At 50.2% G+C, this 17,435-nt stretch overlaps 1 protein-coding gene across 3 annotated transcripts in view; it reads right to left on the bottom strand.

The window, feature by feature from the left end:
• TFDP1 (transcription factor Dp-1) overlaps window positions 1–13,574 on the bottom strand; it is a 43,879-nt gene extending 30,305 nt beyond the window's left edge. Inside the window, exons 1-2 of one of the 3 annotated variants that reach the window (XM_045821368.1) lie at window positions 13,522–13,574; window positions 12,407–12,483 (exon numbers count right to left, since the gene is read on the bottom strand). In XM_045821368.1, the coding sequence (XP_045677324.1) occupies window positions 12,407–12,418 (12 nt within the window). In that variant the 5' untranslated portion in view covers window positions 12,419–12,483; window positions 13,522–13,574. Of the gene's footprint in view, window positions 1–12,406; window positions 12,484–12,875; window positions 13,313–13,367 lie in introns of those variants that run through there. The other 2 variants (XM_045821366.1, XM_045821367.1) reach the window with 2 other exon arrangements.
• Between the last annotated feature and the right edge of the window lie 3,861 nt (window positions 13,575–17,435).

The raw sequence follows: 17,435 nt of genomic DNA, 5'->3' as shown, positions 1-17,435 counted from the left end.
CGAGACCACAGAGAGCAGACCAGGAAGGACCACAGAGAGCGGACGCACGGGCAAGGCGGAATCCGCCGGGGAGCAGAAAAGCAACAGTGGGGAGAAGAAACAACAAATGCCAGTCCTTGCCCCACAAGAAATCCACGTCCTCAGGAGAAACTCTCAAGCCCATCAGTGAGGGGAAGCAGGAGAGGGAGCAGTTAAATTTACAAACTCCCGCAGACTCAGGAAAGGAAGGGGAACGGGTGTGGCAGGCTGTGAGGGGAGGGGAAGACAGGGATTTGCTTTTGGTGCCAACAGGGGGATGAGACGCCAGGATTTCGGAAGTTCAGGTGAGCCTGAGCTCTCTGCCAGGGGCTAAGACATGGCAATTAACACACAAGTTACAGCTGTTCTTCTCCGTGACAAGCACAGCGGGGACTCTAATGAACATCCCAGGCTAGCATCCCTTTTTTTCCTCGGCTGGATTGGGAGGTCTCATCTCCTCTGGCTCTGAAAACCTAGGACTCTTTGTTTCCTCTGCAGTAGCACCCCCTTTGGCCTCGTACGTCTGCCATCAGAGCCCACCTCTGCTGCGGAGTGAAGTATCAATTAGCATTTCCACCCAACTCCTGCCGGCTCAGCTGGACCTGAAGGTCAGCCGAACGCTGCATCACTTACACTACTCTCCTCTGCCCACTCCGAAAGGAAACTCGCAGTGTAGGCACTGCCGCCTGCTCACGCCAAAACGGGAGGTTCCCTGTCTCGCTGGGCTCAGTATCACTCGCTCCCCAACTGCGAGCCTTCCTAGAAAGAAGCAGACTGAGCCACGGCATCTGCTCCTCCAATCCATGGTTTGTCCTCTGGCCATCATCTTAACTCTCCCTTTTCTGCCAGAAAAACACTCAGTTTATTCCAGAACAGGCACAAATGTAAAACTGCCTGGGAGAAAAACACAGCATGGTTCCAAAACCACTTTTAACCATTTGCATATGTCTCACTTTCTGGCGTTTCCGTGGCAGATCTGCACTGGGCTAGCTCAGAACAGCACGTGCCGCACCCTCTCACCTGCGCACGGCAGACTGTTCCCCAGGACCGTAAGGGGGCACGTAGGCAGGCCAGGATCTGATTTATATGGAAATCGCTCCTCAGTGGAACATTATTTCTTGTTCTTTACGACAAAGGCAGAACCAATGAGATGACTGCACCAAGTGTTTCTCTCTAAACCATGCCCATGCTGTGTTTAATTGTCCCACGTCCACCCTCCTGACCGTCGTGCCACGGCCCCTGAAGGGGGAGCCCGGGGTGTCAGAGGTGTTGTCCACGGGAGCCCATCCCAGCAGGCCCCACCCCAGGGCAAGCCCTGGCTGCACATCACCCATGGGGTTTCTCCACCTCCCTGCTGGGTGAGCTGGAGATGGGATGGGCAGAGGCCTGTCTGCAGACAGACGGCAGCAGAAGTCCACACAGGGTCCATACAGGCCACGGGGTCCCGAGTACTCAGAGGTGAAGCAGCATCCCCTTCACGGCCTGTGCCTCCCCGAACCCCGTCTCTGGAGGCCTGCCCACTTCACTCCTCAGTTCAGGCCCTAGCAAGGAGCCAGCCCCTTTGATCGTATTAGGAGTGGGGTCTATCCCCAGAGCGCTGATCGGACCAACTGCTCATGGCCAAGAAATGTACTTCAGAGGCCCGGCCTGTGACGAACTGTCCACATTTCTTTAGAGCCTTTTGTTTCCACCCTTTAGAGCTCGTCCAAGAGTTGCCAGGGCCTGGCCGAGCACGTGATGCCTTTGGTCCTTTAATCTTTGCTTCCCTGAGAGACAAGTACGCTCGTTATCTCACTTTATAGATGAGTCGCCAAGCCCTGGCGAAGATCCTGCCTGCGGTCGCACCACCAGGAAGTGGCAGCGCTGGGACGCAGAACCAGGCAGTAGAGGTCCACTGGGAATGACCACCTTTGTCCTGCAGCAGAGTCGCCGGACATCCATGGCGCTGGGGCACCGCACGCACTCGGGCACGCTCCACCACTCCACGGAGTGGGGAGGGGTCCGGGCCTGTGGTTCCCCCGAGTAACACGACCGGAGGCAGAGACCTTTTCTGCTTGTCCAGTACACTTATTTTATTAATTTTGAAAATAACAATACACTAAGCTGACTTCTCTACTGGAAAAGTTATTGCAGTATAATTTTTCCCCTTTTACAAAGAATCTAACTCCCTTCTAAACAAAAACCAAGTCAGCCAAGGCCTCGAGGTTAAACAAGGATCACGGCTCCCCCAAGCCCTCAGGGAAGACTCCCAAAGCCCACGGGGCCTGGGTCTGTCTGCGGGCTGCACAGAGTGTAGGTGGGCCCGCGGCAGGCGACAAACAGCTGTAACAAGAGCTGTAACAAGATCATCACATCCTGCCACCATTGGCCCTTTCCCTTCCCAGGGGAAGGAGCACTCAAAAATACAGGCTAGCCCTGGCCCGTGTGGCTCAGTGGACTGCACGCTAGCCTGGGGACCAAAAGGTTACTGGTTCGATTCCCAGTCAGGGCACAAGCCTGGGTTGCAGGCCAGGTTCTTGGCTAGGGTGCATGTGAGAAGCAATGGACTGACGTTTCTCTTGTTTCTCTCCCTCTCTTTCTCCTTCCTTTCCCCTCTCTCTAAAAATAAGTAAATAAAATAAGATTAGGCAGGGTTTCTAGGACCATGGTCAACACCTGCCAATACTGCACTCCAACAAAGGCCTATGAGATGGGACAGGTGAAGCCCCCATCACTGCATGAGAGGGCGGGGCCTGCAGTTGCCAAAGAAACCCGCCTCCACACTGACTGACTCCTTAGCCTTTCTAGCCCAAAGGAAGGTTTGGTTGTACAGCTCCCATAGAAGCCACTTTACAGTTTGTTGAGAAAAGAAGGGGTTACATCCATGGGAGAAAGGCATCTCTGCTAGTCTCCACTTCCGGCCTGGAAGTGCTCTGCAACACCTAAGTCTACAGATAGGATTTCAAAGCTCTCCGGAGTTACAAAACCCCATGTGATTGTTTAATTTTCTGACTTCCCTCCTGCCGGAGATGCATGTGCGGGCTGGGGGAGGGGCGCACCAGGAGGATGAAGCAGGTTCTCCACAGCGTTCTCAGCTCGGGTGCTGCTTACTTGGATGGCATTAAGTCAGGGGTCTTTTATGCTGCACATCATTTCAAACAAGGTACCTAAATTTCAAAAAAGATGGATTTTCAAAATAACTAATGTCCTCCAAGAATAAATAACTTTTTTATGTGGATTAATCTAGAAGCATGCCAGATGAAAGATAAGTGTGGCTTTATAACTGATTCCCAAGCCCAGCCACGAGACAAAGTCAGAAGTTGAACTCTCACATGAACAGCTGCCTCTTCACCCCTCTTCCCTGCAAAACAAGATTTAGGTTCTAGCAATGGAGGTGGCATAAACCATTTTCACTCAAACCCTGATGCTTCTGAAAAGCAAATCAAACGACAGAAAAATAAGACCCATCCAAGGCACTGCAAGTCGTTAATCCTTTCACACGAGGAAGTGAGACATTGTGCAACAGCTGAAGAGACCGGCCGGGCCGCGCTGACGCCGCGCTGCAGCCGTTGGGCTGAGGAGCTACAAGGACACAGGCGACTGCAGTGAACACGGGCCTCAGAAAGTCTTCATGATCACACCGAATAAAGGTGAACAACTAAAAATACACTAATTGTTCAGGTGAAGGACAAACATTTAAACTACTGTATTTAAAGACTACCTGTGGTCGGCGTTAAAATCCAAGGTGTTCTCTGTGGGTTTACATTGAAGCGGCTCTACAGTTACAACTCTTGCTGTATGACAAAAGCAAACTAATGTTAACACTTTGCTGTGAAATGATGAACGAAGGTTTAACATCCTTCATTTATAAAGAGTGGATGCAAATCAACATCACAGGGGAATCTTCAACCATTCAGTGTTTTAAAAGGAAAGGAAAGCATTCAACTTCTAAACCCAAAATGCAAACTAGCCGTGGCCGGTGTGGCTCAGTGGGTTGGGCACCGTACTGGAAACCAGAAGGTCACAGTTCGATACCCAGCCAGGGCACATGACTAGGCTGCGAGTTAGATCCCTGGTCAAGGCACATGGGAGAGGCAACCAATCCATGATTCTCTCTCACATCAATGTTTCTCTCCTCTTTCTGTCTCCCTTCCCTGCCTCTTTTTTTTAAAAAAAGCAAACTAAAACAAAATACCATTTAAAATATCACCTATTGAATGGAGCAAGTTTGTGGGTTTTTAAATGGTTATCTTCAAGCGCAGTGTTGAAAAGGGAGCTCAATGGTGAAAAGGGAATGTACCATCCGATGGAGATAAGGAAAAACTAGCACAATCATCTCGGAAAGCGGTCTAACTCTCTCAAAAATACAGTGCACACATGTGCTGCATCACACTTGTGCTCACACACCCACAGATATCCTGGCACGCTCATGCACATCCAGACATGTTCACACACATCCACACAGAATTACACTTTCAAGAATTTATCCTATGACATCATCATGGATCTGTGCAAACTGGAGAAGATTTAACTGAAAACCACTGGCATCCCCAGTGCTGGGGCCTGGGGCCTGGGGCCTTAAGGCACAACCAGTGTGGAAGAGGGGTTGTCAAATTAACTGACATTCTTTTCCGCTCTCTTGAAGATGCTGACGGCTCTCAGGACTCTCTCAGATAACCTGCACACCTGTGCTCCAGAAAGTTCGGCAGCATACCATCCAACACATGGCTGTGTTCGTCTCTAAAGGTTCATTTATGCCAGTTATCTTTGTAATTAAAAGCCTGGAAAAAACTGCAAACAATGTAGAAGGTTGCATCGTTGTCTTTAAATGTCTTTTATGTTCTCCATCCATTCTACAGAAATCAAAGCTGGATATTATGAGTGCGATTTATGCAAGAGACTCAGTAAGTGGACCCATTCACCAAGAAAGGGCTTTCGCACTACTGCCACAGGATTGGGGACTGGAAATACACTTGTTTGAATTTAAAATGATGTGTTAAGGTATGCATCACCTTTATTATTTTCTATTTTAACTCACTTTTCCAATAACTGACCATCTACAATTTCCCAAGATGTCAAATAAACATACAGCTGCTAAAAAAATGTGGTTAATAAAATGGCTGATTATGGAAATACTGACACTGTATTAAAGAGAAAAAGAAGATTAAAAATAGAACATACAGTACATTTACATCTTTGTAAAACATACCTTTATTATATACAACTAAATAAAAACCCAACAGGAATATACTGCAAAATCCCAACAAGTCATCTCAGATACTGGCTGATGATATTTTTTTCTTTTTTTCACTTTCCTGGAACTCTCTGACTCTTACACAATCAACATTACTTTTATAAACAGAAGAAGTATTACTTGAACTTTTTCAGTGCTTCAGACTTTTCACTCGTGAAAATCCTGCTACAGGGATACTGCAAGGATTGTGACAGAAAAGCTGGTTGGTTGATAGGACTGTCATTCATTCAAGACAAGACCCACGGTCTCTGGTGAGGACAGACTGTGGTCCCACAGAACCACCTGGGAACGACGAATGCCCCTGCCTGAGGGAGGAGCCACGAAGGAGGGCGGCACGCCTGCCCCACGTTACCTGGGCAGGGCAGAGCTGAGCTGGGGGGCGGGAGTGGCAGTGGGGGTTGGGGGAAGCTGTGGAAAAGTCAGGCTCTGGAACTGTCTGGTTTTCTGACTGACAGGCCCAATTGCCTTCTCGGTCACTTCCTAGCAGAGATGTTCGCTCTGTGTCCTTTCCTCAGGCCCTCAGTGATGGGACATTATAAAAGGCGACACCCAAGTGCACAGTTCAAGCACGTGTGTTAGGAGGGGTTGAATTTCAGCACCCTGAGGATGCACAGTGGTTTCATTCCACCAAACGAGCCTTCCCTTTCAAACTGGGTCACGTTAAAACAGGACTTTGGTGAACAGGGTCCTAAGTTTAAACACCAGACTCGGAGAGGAAGAGGTAAACACAACCCCTCTCTCTGGAGCCTCCAAATCGGCTGCAGTAGATCTGAACAGCACCCATGAGCTGTGCAACAACCGAAAAGCCACAGTCAGCCTAAAAATGCAAGTCCTCATGCAGTGTCGGGGCTGCAGGAGTGGTGGCCAGGCAGCAAACATGCTGACAGCCAGCTCCTTCCAGGCCTGCTGACGTGCAGACGCAGCATCCGTATTACTTACGGCCGATAACCTGATAATGATAATCATCTGAATTAGAAGGTGCCTGGGGATGAGTCCCACTCTAGTTCAGCCAACACTGACACCCCACATCCCAGATAACATGCACCCCAGAGGTCTCGTGCCCTCAGTGAGGACCACAGGGCCGTGATACGTGCAGGACGTGTAATGTGGCCGCCTGCCATTTCCGACCCATCCTTGCTCGCTCTCCCTGGAAATCCAGTTCCTTCTAGAACAGTATGAAATGGGCAGGCATGAGACACCAGGTATCAATTACAAATGAGAATTTTCTAGTTGCCCTACATTGAAAAATAATATTATTTATTAAATACGAAGAAAGAAGAGCTCTTTGAACAGTTGATTATGTGAGGAAAATGTCATCTAGAAGTCACACTGCAGGTCAGGCTGAGCATCAACAGCACAGGCCAATTTTCCTATTCGCAGCCAACTCAGAGGGTCACGATTTTACACACCAAAAGCACACAGCTGAAGCACTGATAATATGAGGGGGAAAGATCCTTTTTCTTTTGATTTTTATACCAAGTGTTTATATAATACTTCTTTTCAATCAAGATGTTTCAGGGCAACACTTAATTAAGCTGTAACTTTATGCCCCAGCTGGTGTGTCTCAGCAGTTGAGTACCAGCCTGCAAACCAAAGGGTTGCTGGTTTGATTCCCAGTCAGGACACATGCCTGGGTTGCAGGCCAGATCCCCGGTAGGGGGCGCATGAAAGGCAACCGCACTTTCATGTTTCTCTCCCTCTCCAGAACTAAATAAATAATAAGTAAATTTATTTTTTTTAAAAAAAGCTTTTTCTGCTTTTCAATGCCATCCCAGAGTTCTCCATTTTCATTCCACGTAGAAAAAAAATTAATTCTGAAACATGAAAAGCCTGGTACCTAAACAAGCACACCATCATCTATTTCTCCTTTATTTAAACCTAAGTGATATGGGCTACATTTACTACCCTCTTAATCTCCAATGTGAAGTTTCTCTGTGAGGGCAGGCAAAAGAAAAGGCTGCACTTAATGTACAAATCCGTGTGTGTTCCCAGAACTCGCTTCATCAAAGACTGGAGGAAACAGCAGGTTATTGCCATACCAGGGTTGTTTCTTCAGCCCTGAATTTCATCATTGAGGTCTAGGTCTGTAAAACGATACTCAGGACGAGTATTTTTAGATAAGCTCATTAGTCTCCTATTGGTATTAAACCAGGCCTCATTACAGCATCCCTCAAAAGCTTAGATGGGATGCATTTTTCTTTGGTCTCCAGCTCTCAAGAATACATTGTAGGAATTTTTCCAGAACACAAGTGGACTCACAGGGCAGCTTTCAAAACTGAGGCCCAGGAGCTCCAAATAAAAGCTTGCACAGCTACCCTCTCTGCCAGGAGCTGTCCCAGCACTATCCCCACCCCAAGATCACATTGGGATTTGAGGTTATCTTCCTCCCCCAGGACACCTTCGGGCCAAGTGCACAGGGTGGGTGGCCCCAGGTCTGGGTCAGGGCTCACTGGCCGCACCAGGCTGTCCCTCTGCTCTCACACCTGAAGTCTGGAGGGGCGGGGCCCAGGAATACCCACCACAGTCTGAACCTGCCATTCCACACCTCTGGAAAGAGCACCCCTGTAATTTTAGAAATCAACTATCTAGCTCCCTGTTCTTTACAAACCTCCACAGTGCTGGACAAGGACAAGAACACGACCTTCCCAGCGGGGATGGAGGCAACGCTGTGCTCCCCCATCTGCTTCCCTGGGCCATGAGGAACTTCTGAGGCTGGGAGCTGGAGACACACAGGCTTTGCCTGTGACGCTGAGAAAGTACCTGAACCTCTTGGGGCCACACTCCCCCACCCACCACTCCATTCCAGCTCCAGTTCTGAAAGAACTACGGCTGCCATGCAGGTCCTGTATCCTATACCCGTAGTTTTCCAAACGCTAACAGCACCAAACTGTTCATAGAGAGCTACAGATTAAGAAAAGGTGGTGGGAAAGGGGGCAGCCAGGCAAGCACACGGGTACGTGCACATGCAAACACACGGGTGTGTACATGTGAACACTGTCATGTCAGATGCCTTCCACTTTCTACTTCACACAATTATGGCCTTTAATAAGATCTAATGATTATAATGTTTATATTTCCCTTAAAGTTTACTTTTCCCTTAGAAGCCCTCCTCAGTGCTAAAATGTGATTGCATTCTCAACAAGGCAAACCTTCCCAAACATGACCTGTGTCCACGGGATGTGTGGTTGGCACAAAATACAATTTACAGATACCTAGTTTTATCAGTCAGTAAACAAAAAACGACTTCACCGAGGAGGGTGCCAAGACCGCCTGACGGAGGGGGCAGACCCACAGCTGCAGGAACAGCGATGTGGGCAGTGCCCTTTGACCTCCCTACAGTCTCTCTACAAGACCTGTAGGAAAACATTCCAAGAAGCACATCTAAGGGTAGCCCCTGAGCTTCAGGTGTAAGACCACCTGCATGGGGACAGCCTATACTCGGCCAGTGAATCCACACACAGCCGCACACATGCGAGGGCCCCCAGACCCCATGAGGGCAATGACAGAAGGGCCTGGGAAGTTAAATGACCGAATCGGTAGCTCTCTTCCAGGCAGCACCGACCCCCACCAGGGCGTGGGCAAATACAAGGAGGAATGGCCATGCAGGCGTCCTGGGCCTGGGGGAAAGACCACTGTCACTATGCAGGCCAGTCCCCTCGGCAAGGGAATTCTTGCCCCCAATACCAATAGCAGCCATTAATTCTCTTATATTAAATTTCTGGAACTAACCCCCAAAACTGTTGGTAGTGGTCACTTTGAGAGTAACCAGGCTGGGGGCCTTTATAACTCCCACTCTGTGCTTCTGTGCCTTCTCTGCTTCCACCTCCTCCACGCCAGGTACAAACAGTGAATTTGAAGTTTTACCATTTGTGCTCTTCGCCTCAAGCATACACCGACTTAATTAAAATAAATCAATGTTGAAGGCAAAAGCGAAGGCTCCGATGGCCTACGGCTCACTCCCATCTTTGCCGCCTAGGCCCAGCCAGCCGGCTTCCCGAGGACAGGCGGCAGTGGGCATCTGAGTCCGGGAGCAGCCCAGGTGCCACCTTCTCTCCACACCTGCCCAGGTGCTGTCTCCCTTCTCCATCTGACAGAGAGAAACCAGACAAGCAGGAGGACAGACAGGGAGTCACCCTGAGGATGCCTCAGGCAGCCCACTCACTCCTGCCATTTTGTACACACATTCTAGCACAACTCCAGCTGAAGAGACATGCTTTTGAAATGAAATGTTAACTACTAATCACCAAGGAATCAGGCTTACTTTCATATATTGCTAGAAAATGTGGGGCTTTTCTAAATGAAGGCATTAGTGATTTGTCTAGGTATCTTTTAAAAAAAATACAGAGACATTTAATTTGTGTTCTAGAAGGAGAAGCCGGGAGGTCACAGGTGGTGCTGGAGCACGCGCACAGGAGCCCCAGTCCTGCGCTCCTCCCCGTCCCCACACACCGCCGCGGCTCCCTTCCTCGCCCTCTGATTGTGGTGACAAGGGCACTGCTTCCTCGAAGCCCGCTCCTCGTGGGCTGTACCCTGGGAACTGCAAGTGTCACGAGAAGCTCACTGCTGGGCACAGGCACCCCACAAAGAGCAACCAGGGTTGCGTGAACATGGGAGTTGGGTTATTATTACTTCAGGCATTCTCGCCTGCAACCCACACCCCAAGAACTGAGGCGGATGAAAGGCACACAGGAACCAGCGGGCCTGGCTCGTGCAGAATTCCAGTCTGAGATGCTTCCACAGCAGGACAGGTGAAAAGCCCCACGTCTTTCCAGAAGACGGATGATATCAGCCCCTTAGACCAAAGACACTGCAGCGGGTTAGCCTGCGGCAGGGGTCTGTGCCCAGCTGCCCTAGTGCAGTCCAGTCCACCTGCCAGGAGGAGAATCATTGCTGCCCCCTGACCTGCTGCCCCACCCAGGACGTCCAGCCCAGCCCACCTCCCCTCTCCCTCAACAGTGGCTCCTGCCCTTTAAAACCCACCCGTACCTGCCGCCCCTTCACCCCTAGCCAATGGTTTTGCCCCCGTCCAGTCATTTCCCTGGCTACACCCTTGAAACCTGCTGGTCACTCTGGACCTTCACTAGAGGTAAGAAGCTGCCACACCACTCCCCTCATCCTCCTCACCAAAACCTGCCAGACTGATACCTCATTGGTCCCCTAAGTTTGTCTTCCACTGTGACTCCCAAGACCTTGCTCCAGCCCCCTCCAGTGTCCCTGGGCTCCAACAGCCTCCCACAAAGCCTCCAAAGTGCTGCAAAGTTGGGATCCCGGCCCATCCCCTTCGACCCGGGTGGCTCGGCTCCCACCTGTGCTCATGAGCTTTGATCTCACACCTAAGAAAACCTGAAGCACCGCTACTTACATTAACGACTCCTACTTTCCCCTCCAGCACTGGCTGCCAAGGTCATCTTTCTGAACTCAAGTGCCATTCCCCTACTTAAAAAAATAAGGTAACTAGAGAAAAGGCCAAGTAAAGTGAATGCCCTACCTTGGCCACAATCTCCATTTCCAGCCTGGCCCACCAGCCCCAGGGAATCCTGGCTCCAGCCACTCCCGACACCAGCCAGCTCTCAGGACAGGGAAGGCCACTTCGCCTCTGTTTCCCCTCACGCGGTTTCTCAGCCTGAACTCCCAACCCCCACAGCGCCCACGAACCAACACTGGCTCCCAGGGAACCACCCCACCACCCAGCCACCAGGTGGCCCTCAGCTGCCCTGCGCTTCACAGGGGGGCTTCTCCAAAAGGGAACATCAGAGAAAGTTGTTTCTGTGTCCATCTCCTCGCAACCAGACAGCAGGGACCGTGCCTGTCTCTTTCCATCCCCCAGAGGCCAACCAGGAATCAGAGAGAGCCTCTCCAACAAGGAGTGTCCCCATCTCCTCTAATCAGTTAATAAAAAGAGCAAATAAACTGGGTCCTGAAACACACGACTGCACTCTAACAGAGGCGCTGGGGTCCAGCAGTAGCCTCTTAAAGATACCTAATTAATCTGTTACCAAGCACATACTATCCTATCTTGCCTCTTGGGGGAATTCACTGACAAATGCAATTAGAGATGATAAAAATCAACCTAACGTGATATACAGATTACGACTTGAACTTAAAACGCACCACACAGGATGCAACCGTGTGTTCATACACACTCTCCACCCAACCAAGCCCAGCACTGGAGGACAGGAGCCAAACGTGAGTGTGTGCCCGACGGTCGGTGAGAGTGTGGGACGCTCTGGGTCCAACTTCTCAGAGACTATTGAAACCTTTGAAATGATGAAAATGCCTATGATTAAAATGCATAATGCCTATTATTTGGTTCCCTAGACATGGGCACATTTTTACTCCCTCCAGTTGTTTCACGTAGATGCTGTTTATCTGGGCAGGACCTCAACTGTGTATGGTAAGTTAGTAAATACACAGCCTCTTCTCATTAACGTGTAAAGAACAGTAGTGCATTCTGAGAAACACTAATGGATGGAACTGGGGTTTCAGAGACTTTCCCTGACATTACAAAGTGCAGTAAGAACTACATAACCAATAAAATCAACTATGTTAGAACTAAAGCCTACTTCTTGGAACAAGTTAGAAAAATCATTCACTATATTCTATTGTTTCATGACAAATACAAAGCAAGCTAAAGTAGGATTTTTTATGACATTTCATTAATCACCAAGTTTCATTTTTCTGAGAAAAAAGTGGCCAAAACAAGTGCTGAGCACTTGGTTGATCAAAGCTGAGTTAACTTCCAACAGCCTCCACCAAACAGGTGCTCGGAATCATTCTGCACACGACCAGCCTCCCCCAGGCCCGGCCCTCCATCTCACTGCACTCAGGGGGCCTTCAACAAAGATATTCTACTTGTAAGTTAACGCAGTCTGAGGAGATGAAGACAAAGTCACTGCTGTCATTTAAGCTTCATGCAACACCTGCCACCGGTGGTCAAGTGTGCAAGAACCAGGTGTATCAGCAAATCACACACGTCTCCCTAAAAGCTATTAGATTTCTTTCATCTTTCTCACCTTTATACTGTGTCGTTGGCTTTAAAAGTCTGGTAGTAAACAGTGCTATAGTTTGTGTTGTCATTCTGAAATAAAGTGGTGCAACAACCAAGAATGTAGGATAGGCAAACATCTGTCTGTAAAACCAAGCAAATATACTTACATCTTTTGCCATGTTACCAGATCCGTGAAATCAATGCTATAAATGTTCACCCTCCAGAGAAGAAAAATGATTTTTTTCTGGTAAGAGGGAAGGAAAAACAAGAAATAAGTAAGAATGAAAAAAGAAGTTAATGAAACATCAACATTTCCCCCAGTATCATCACCATCCTGACTGCCCCTCCAGGTAGCAGGCACTTTTCTTTCTAAACCCACACTCCATCCTCAAAGCGCAGCTGGCAAATAAAACCCCACACCAGGAATTTTAAAAGTCATGTCAAAGAATGGAAATGCATCCACCACCAGGATGCCCAGATCGCTCAGTGCATACCGCCATCCTCCCCGACGCCCACACAAAGGCTCGGCACCCGATCGGGCCTGGCACCCAGCCTGCGCCCGCGCACCCAGGGCGCAGCTGGGGACCCCTGGCCATCGCCTGGACGAAGCCCCGCTGTCCCTGCGCAAAAGCGCACCCCAAAGAGTGTCCGGGTCCCGCTGGCTCGCTCTGTTCGCCCACTCAGCCAGCCGGTAACTCTGACAGGTGGGCTTCCGGGGTCCGGCCTCCAGCCTGTCACTAGGCCGCGGCCGCCTCGCCGCGAGCGCCTCCCGCGCGCCGGAACCGGCAGTCAGGCAGGCCAAGTCGGGATCAGCGCCGCCCCCATGCACCCCGGACCCCTGGACCCCGTGCGCTCGGGCCGACACCGATCGCCGCCGGTGCAGACCACGGCGCTGCTGCTCCACTGAAAGGCCACCTGCAGGCCCCTCCAGGGACCCGGGACCCCCGACCCCAAGGCCGGGTCACCTGGGAACCTCCGACGGCGGTACCCAGGACCGGGAGCGGGAGGCACAGATACAGGAGAGGAGCGCACACGCGGCGGGTAAGGGGGACTGGGGACGGCTGGGTGCCCCGCGTGTCCGCGCCCCACCCGGGACCCTGGCCCTCGCCGGCCCCCTGCCCGCCGCACCTGGCTGGCAGTCACGCGCAGACACGCGGGGATGGACACGCGGGCGCGGACACGGACACGCGGGCTCGGACACGAGGGCGCGGACACGCGGGCGGTCCGGGCGCGCACTCCGGCCCGGGGTCCTGCCCTGCAAGGCGCCGGGCGCGGGGCTCACCCTGCCGAGCGGGCGTCGGGCGGCGTGACGTGCGCGGCGCGGTGACGTGGGCGGACCCGGCTCCCGCAGCGCGCCTGCGCGCGTTTTCGCGCCTTCGGCTCCGTCCTCCTCCTCCCGCCGAGCTGCCCGCGCTTGGCTCCAAAGGGGAGCTTGGGCTGCGCGTGCGCGCGCGCCCTGCGGGGGATGGAGACCCAGGGACTGGCGTCGGCCTGCAAAGTTGCGTGCGCGCGCGGGGAAGAGAAGCCATTGGAGGTGGTGTGCACATGCGCGCACACGGAGAACCTGAGCATGCGGTGTGTGCCCACGTGCGCACACGGAGGACAGGGGCCCAGGGTGTGTGTGCATTTGTGCGCACCGGGCCGGTGTGCGTGTACACTTATGCGCACATGGGAAATGGGTCAGAGTGTGTGTGCACAAGTAAGAGAGGAGCCATGGTTGTGTGTGCACATGTGCTTGTAAAGGAGAGGGGCAAGGTGTGTGTACCTGTCAGTGTGCACACAAGGATGAGAGTGGGACCCCTCTGTAGGCATGTTCACATTGGTGTATTTGCAGGAGTGTGTGCATTCAGGCAGGAGAAGGGCTGATTTTGTGGGCACAGGTGTTTATGTGTACACACGGAGCAAGAGGGCTGGTGTATGCACCTGCAGGTGTGCACACATGGAGGAACAAAGGAGGCTGGGTGTGTGAACACGTGGAGGAGAGGAGGTCAGATGTGTGCATGCCGAAGTGTATTTGTACTCAAGGATAAAGGCAGTCTGGGATGGGCACCTGGGCATGTTTGGTTGGGTTCCTGTATATGCGCGCAAGAAGGAGTGGAGGGTGCACGTGAGTGTGCAGGTGCACAGAGGCGACTGGGTGTGTGCACATGCAGCATGGAAAGCCCTGGCCACTTGGTACTCTTCTATCCCTGCCTGGCCCTCAACCTCCACACCCATGCACAGGTTCTGCGAAGGTTCCACATGTCCTCTCTGCAGAAGCTTGCTCTGGAGGGAAACCAGGCAGCCAGTTTGCTCCTTATGTGTGTAATTGCTGGGCTGTGAGGCCAGTGGCTTGTGACCCCTGCAACCCACCACCACCAGGGACAGGGCACTGGGCCCCAGGGAGGCTGGAGACCTAGCTGAGAACCCGTGGGGCCTGGGAGTACAAAGTTCAAGACTGCTTCGGGTGTGTGTGCCATGAGCTCAGGTATAATTAAAACCTCGGAGGACTTAAGCACAGAGCAAAGGCCTCTTTGCACTATATGGGCAACGTGTCACTACATTACAGCTCACCTAGCATGGTTTCACAATTTAACCATTTTTATGCTGATCACACCCACTCCTGCTTCCCTACTAATGCACCACTTAAACTTTCAAACTCTTAATTAGCAGTGGTTTCTTGAAGACAGCAGAAATCTTCCCATTCTTCTGATTAGTACACAATGGACACAGAGAAACATGGGCGGTAGGGAGGTAGAGGTGAATAAAAGCTTACAGAGAGAGAGAGAGTCCTACACATTTCACAGGCAGAACACCTTGTTTCTCTGCCGGTGAAATGTATACAGCTCTTCACCCATTGGCAGGTCCCCATGATAGCTGACCCGGCATTCCTCCATTTTGTTCCTCAAGTGGTTATATGCTCCTAGTTCCATTTTTCTTTCACAGGAATTTTTTGTTTTTTACTGTATTTGAATATTCACCCCCCAGATAGCAGCCAGAAAGCCCCCCTTCCAGCCCTTGGACCCAAATGTGCAGGGCAGCAATCTGGGGGCTCAGAGGTAGGAAGAAATGGAAGATCAGATGGGGACTGAAACCAGAACCCAGGCGTGTGCCCTGATCAGGAATCAACCAGATGACCTTTGGCAGGGCAACGTCCAACCAACTGAGCCTCACCGGTCAGGACTTCCTAAAATATTTGATTGAAGATCCACATACTTTTAGCCACTGCCTTGCCTTGAAATCTCTAGACTGGATTGCAAAAATGCAAATTTCTTGATGAATAATTGGCCCCAAACTCTGTATTCATCTAATCCTTCCACCTCCACTGTATATCTGGGGACAGGTTGTTCAGGAAGCATGACTTAGTGATGCTTTCATCTGGGTGTTGATTGATTCACTTCCCATTTGTTGGCATTCGGCCCTGTGTTATTGTCCAGGATGCCACGTGTTTTAGTAGAAGAACGTAACCATTGGCTCTTTCCCAGGAAAGGTCCCCGTCTCCCAAGAGCTCCCTCTTCGTGTGTCTGCTCTGTCTAGTCTCAGAGCTGATCCAAATCCCTACCCCTGAGCCCCGTTAAATGCCCTTTAAAAAGAAAAAAGTTTCTAATCCCTTGAAATTTTTTATTCTAAATCTATTGGTTAACTATCCAATTTGCCTTTGATCCCCTCCTCATTAACATTGGTCTCTTCTCCAGCCATTTCCCATTTTCCACCCTCTTGGGTCGCCGAGGCTATGATGACATCAAGCAATAGGAAGATGGGCAGGGGGACAAAGACTCATGGAACTTATAGGAGGGAAGGAGTATTCCTGAATGTGGACAGGTGACATTTTCTCCTTCTTTGGTAAAATGTAAATAAAGGCATCTTTAGAAAACTTTGTGTGTATCATAAAATATAAGCAAATCTGTACTTGCTTACCCTCAAGATAAGTCCACTGGTCCTGTTCCCCATAAAGATCACTTCTTCTGCTTTGGCCGGTGTGGCTCGGTTGGCACATCTCCCCATAGCTGAGAAGTTGCAGGTCTGATTCCCAGTCAGGGCACATACCTGGGTTTCGGGTTGGATCCCTGGTCTGGGCGTGTGCAATCCCCAGTCTGGGTGCAACAGATCGATGTTTCTCTCTCTCCCTTCTCTCTCTCAAAAGTAATGAAAAAAATGTTCTCAGGCGAGTATTAATAATATATACATATTACTGTTTCTAAGCCCGTCTACTGGCAAACTCTGTAGACCCCTACCACCACCACCTAGACCCAGGAAGACATCATTATTTCTTTCTTACTCTTCTTACATCATGATCCTTTTGAAAATTTCTGGTCACATCCAAAGTCTTCCTCTTGGGAGAATGGTCAGTCCTTGACCCTCTTGCATTATTATGCTCTTAATATTATGCATTAAAGGCTTACTCAATCTTTAATAGGCAGACGCCACCGTCCTTTGAATAGTACCCCTTGGGCCTGACAAATTCTATCTGACAGCGTCCAGTTTACTCAACATTTCCTTTACAAGCCTCATTTACTACTTTAGCTTCTCGTTTGCTTTTCATCTGAAATGCTCTCCAGCATTTGTTTGCAAGGAAAGACATCGCTTTCATTCCTTTGCCATTTAACTCCACAGTTCTTCTAAATAAGGTGTTCTTTCTGTGTGATTTTGCATTGTTCTTGCTAAACTAATACCAAGATTATTTTCTGTGGAATCTTACAACGTAAGGATCAAAGATCCCTGTTTTCCTTGTATCATTTCCTTCCTCAGCTGCGTCCATTAGTCATCATCAGCCAGGAGTGAAAAGCGGCACCAGGAGCCCACAGCACAAGTGTAAGGAACTTGACTTTATGTACCACTGGCTGCCTCTGGTCCCTTCTCTGCTACCTGTCCACTTATTTTACAGGTTCAGTAACACACCTTGGAGCTCACCTGAAGCTGAGATGAAGGAAAGTCAAATGACTTTGGATAAGTAATCTCAGCCTCTCTGATGTTCAAATTCCTTTAGCCTTTTTGTCTTGAGAAATAAATAGATTAAAAAAACAGGTCTTTGATAAGAAGATAAATCACAATTTCAAAAGTTTTATTTCCCTGCATTCTTTCCCCAGGAAACATTTTTGACCTCCAAATGCATGCCAGATAGTAAGGAGACGAGACTCTGCTCATTACTGGGACAGGGAATTGTGGAGGCCCCTGAACAGGGACAATTATTTTCCCCTGCAGGCAGAGGAACTTATT

The sequence above is a fragment of the Phyllostomus hastatus genome, unplaced genomic scaffold, assembly GCF_019186645.2.
Source record: "Phyllostomus hastatus isolate PE091 unplaced genomic scaffold, TTU_PhHast_1.1 phas_scaffold_46, whole genome shotgun sequence".
Taxonomy (NCBI): domain Eukaryota; kingdom Metazoa; phylum Chordata; class Mammalia; order Chiroptera; family Phyllostomidae; genus Phyllostomus; species Phyllostomus hastatus.
This window is presented reverse-complemented; position numbering and strand designations above follow the sequence as displayed.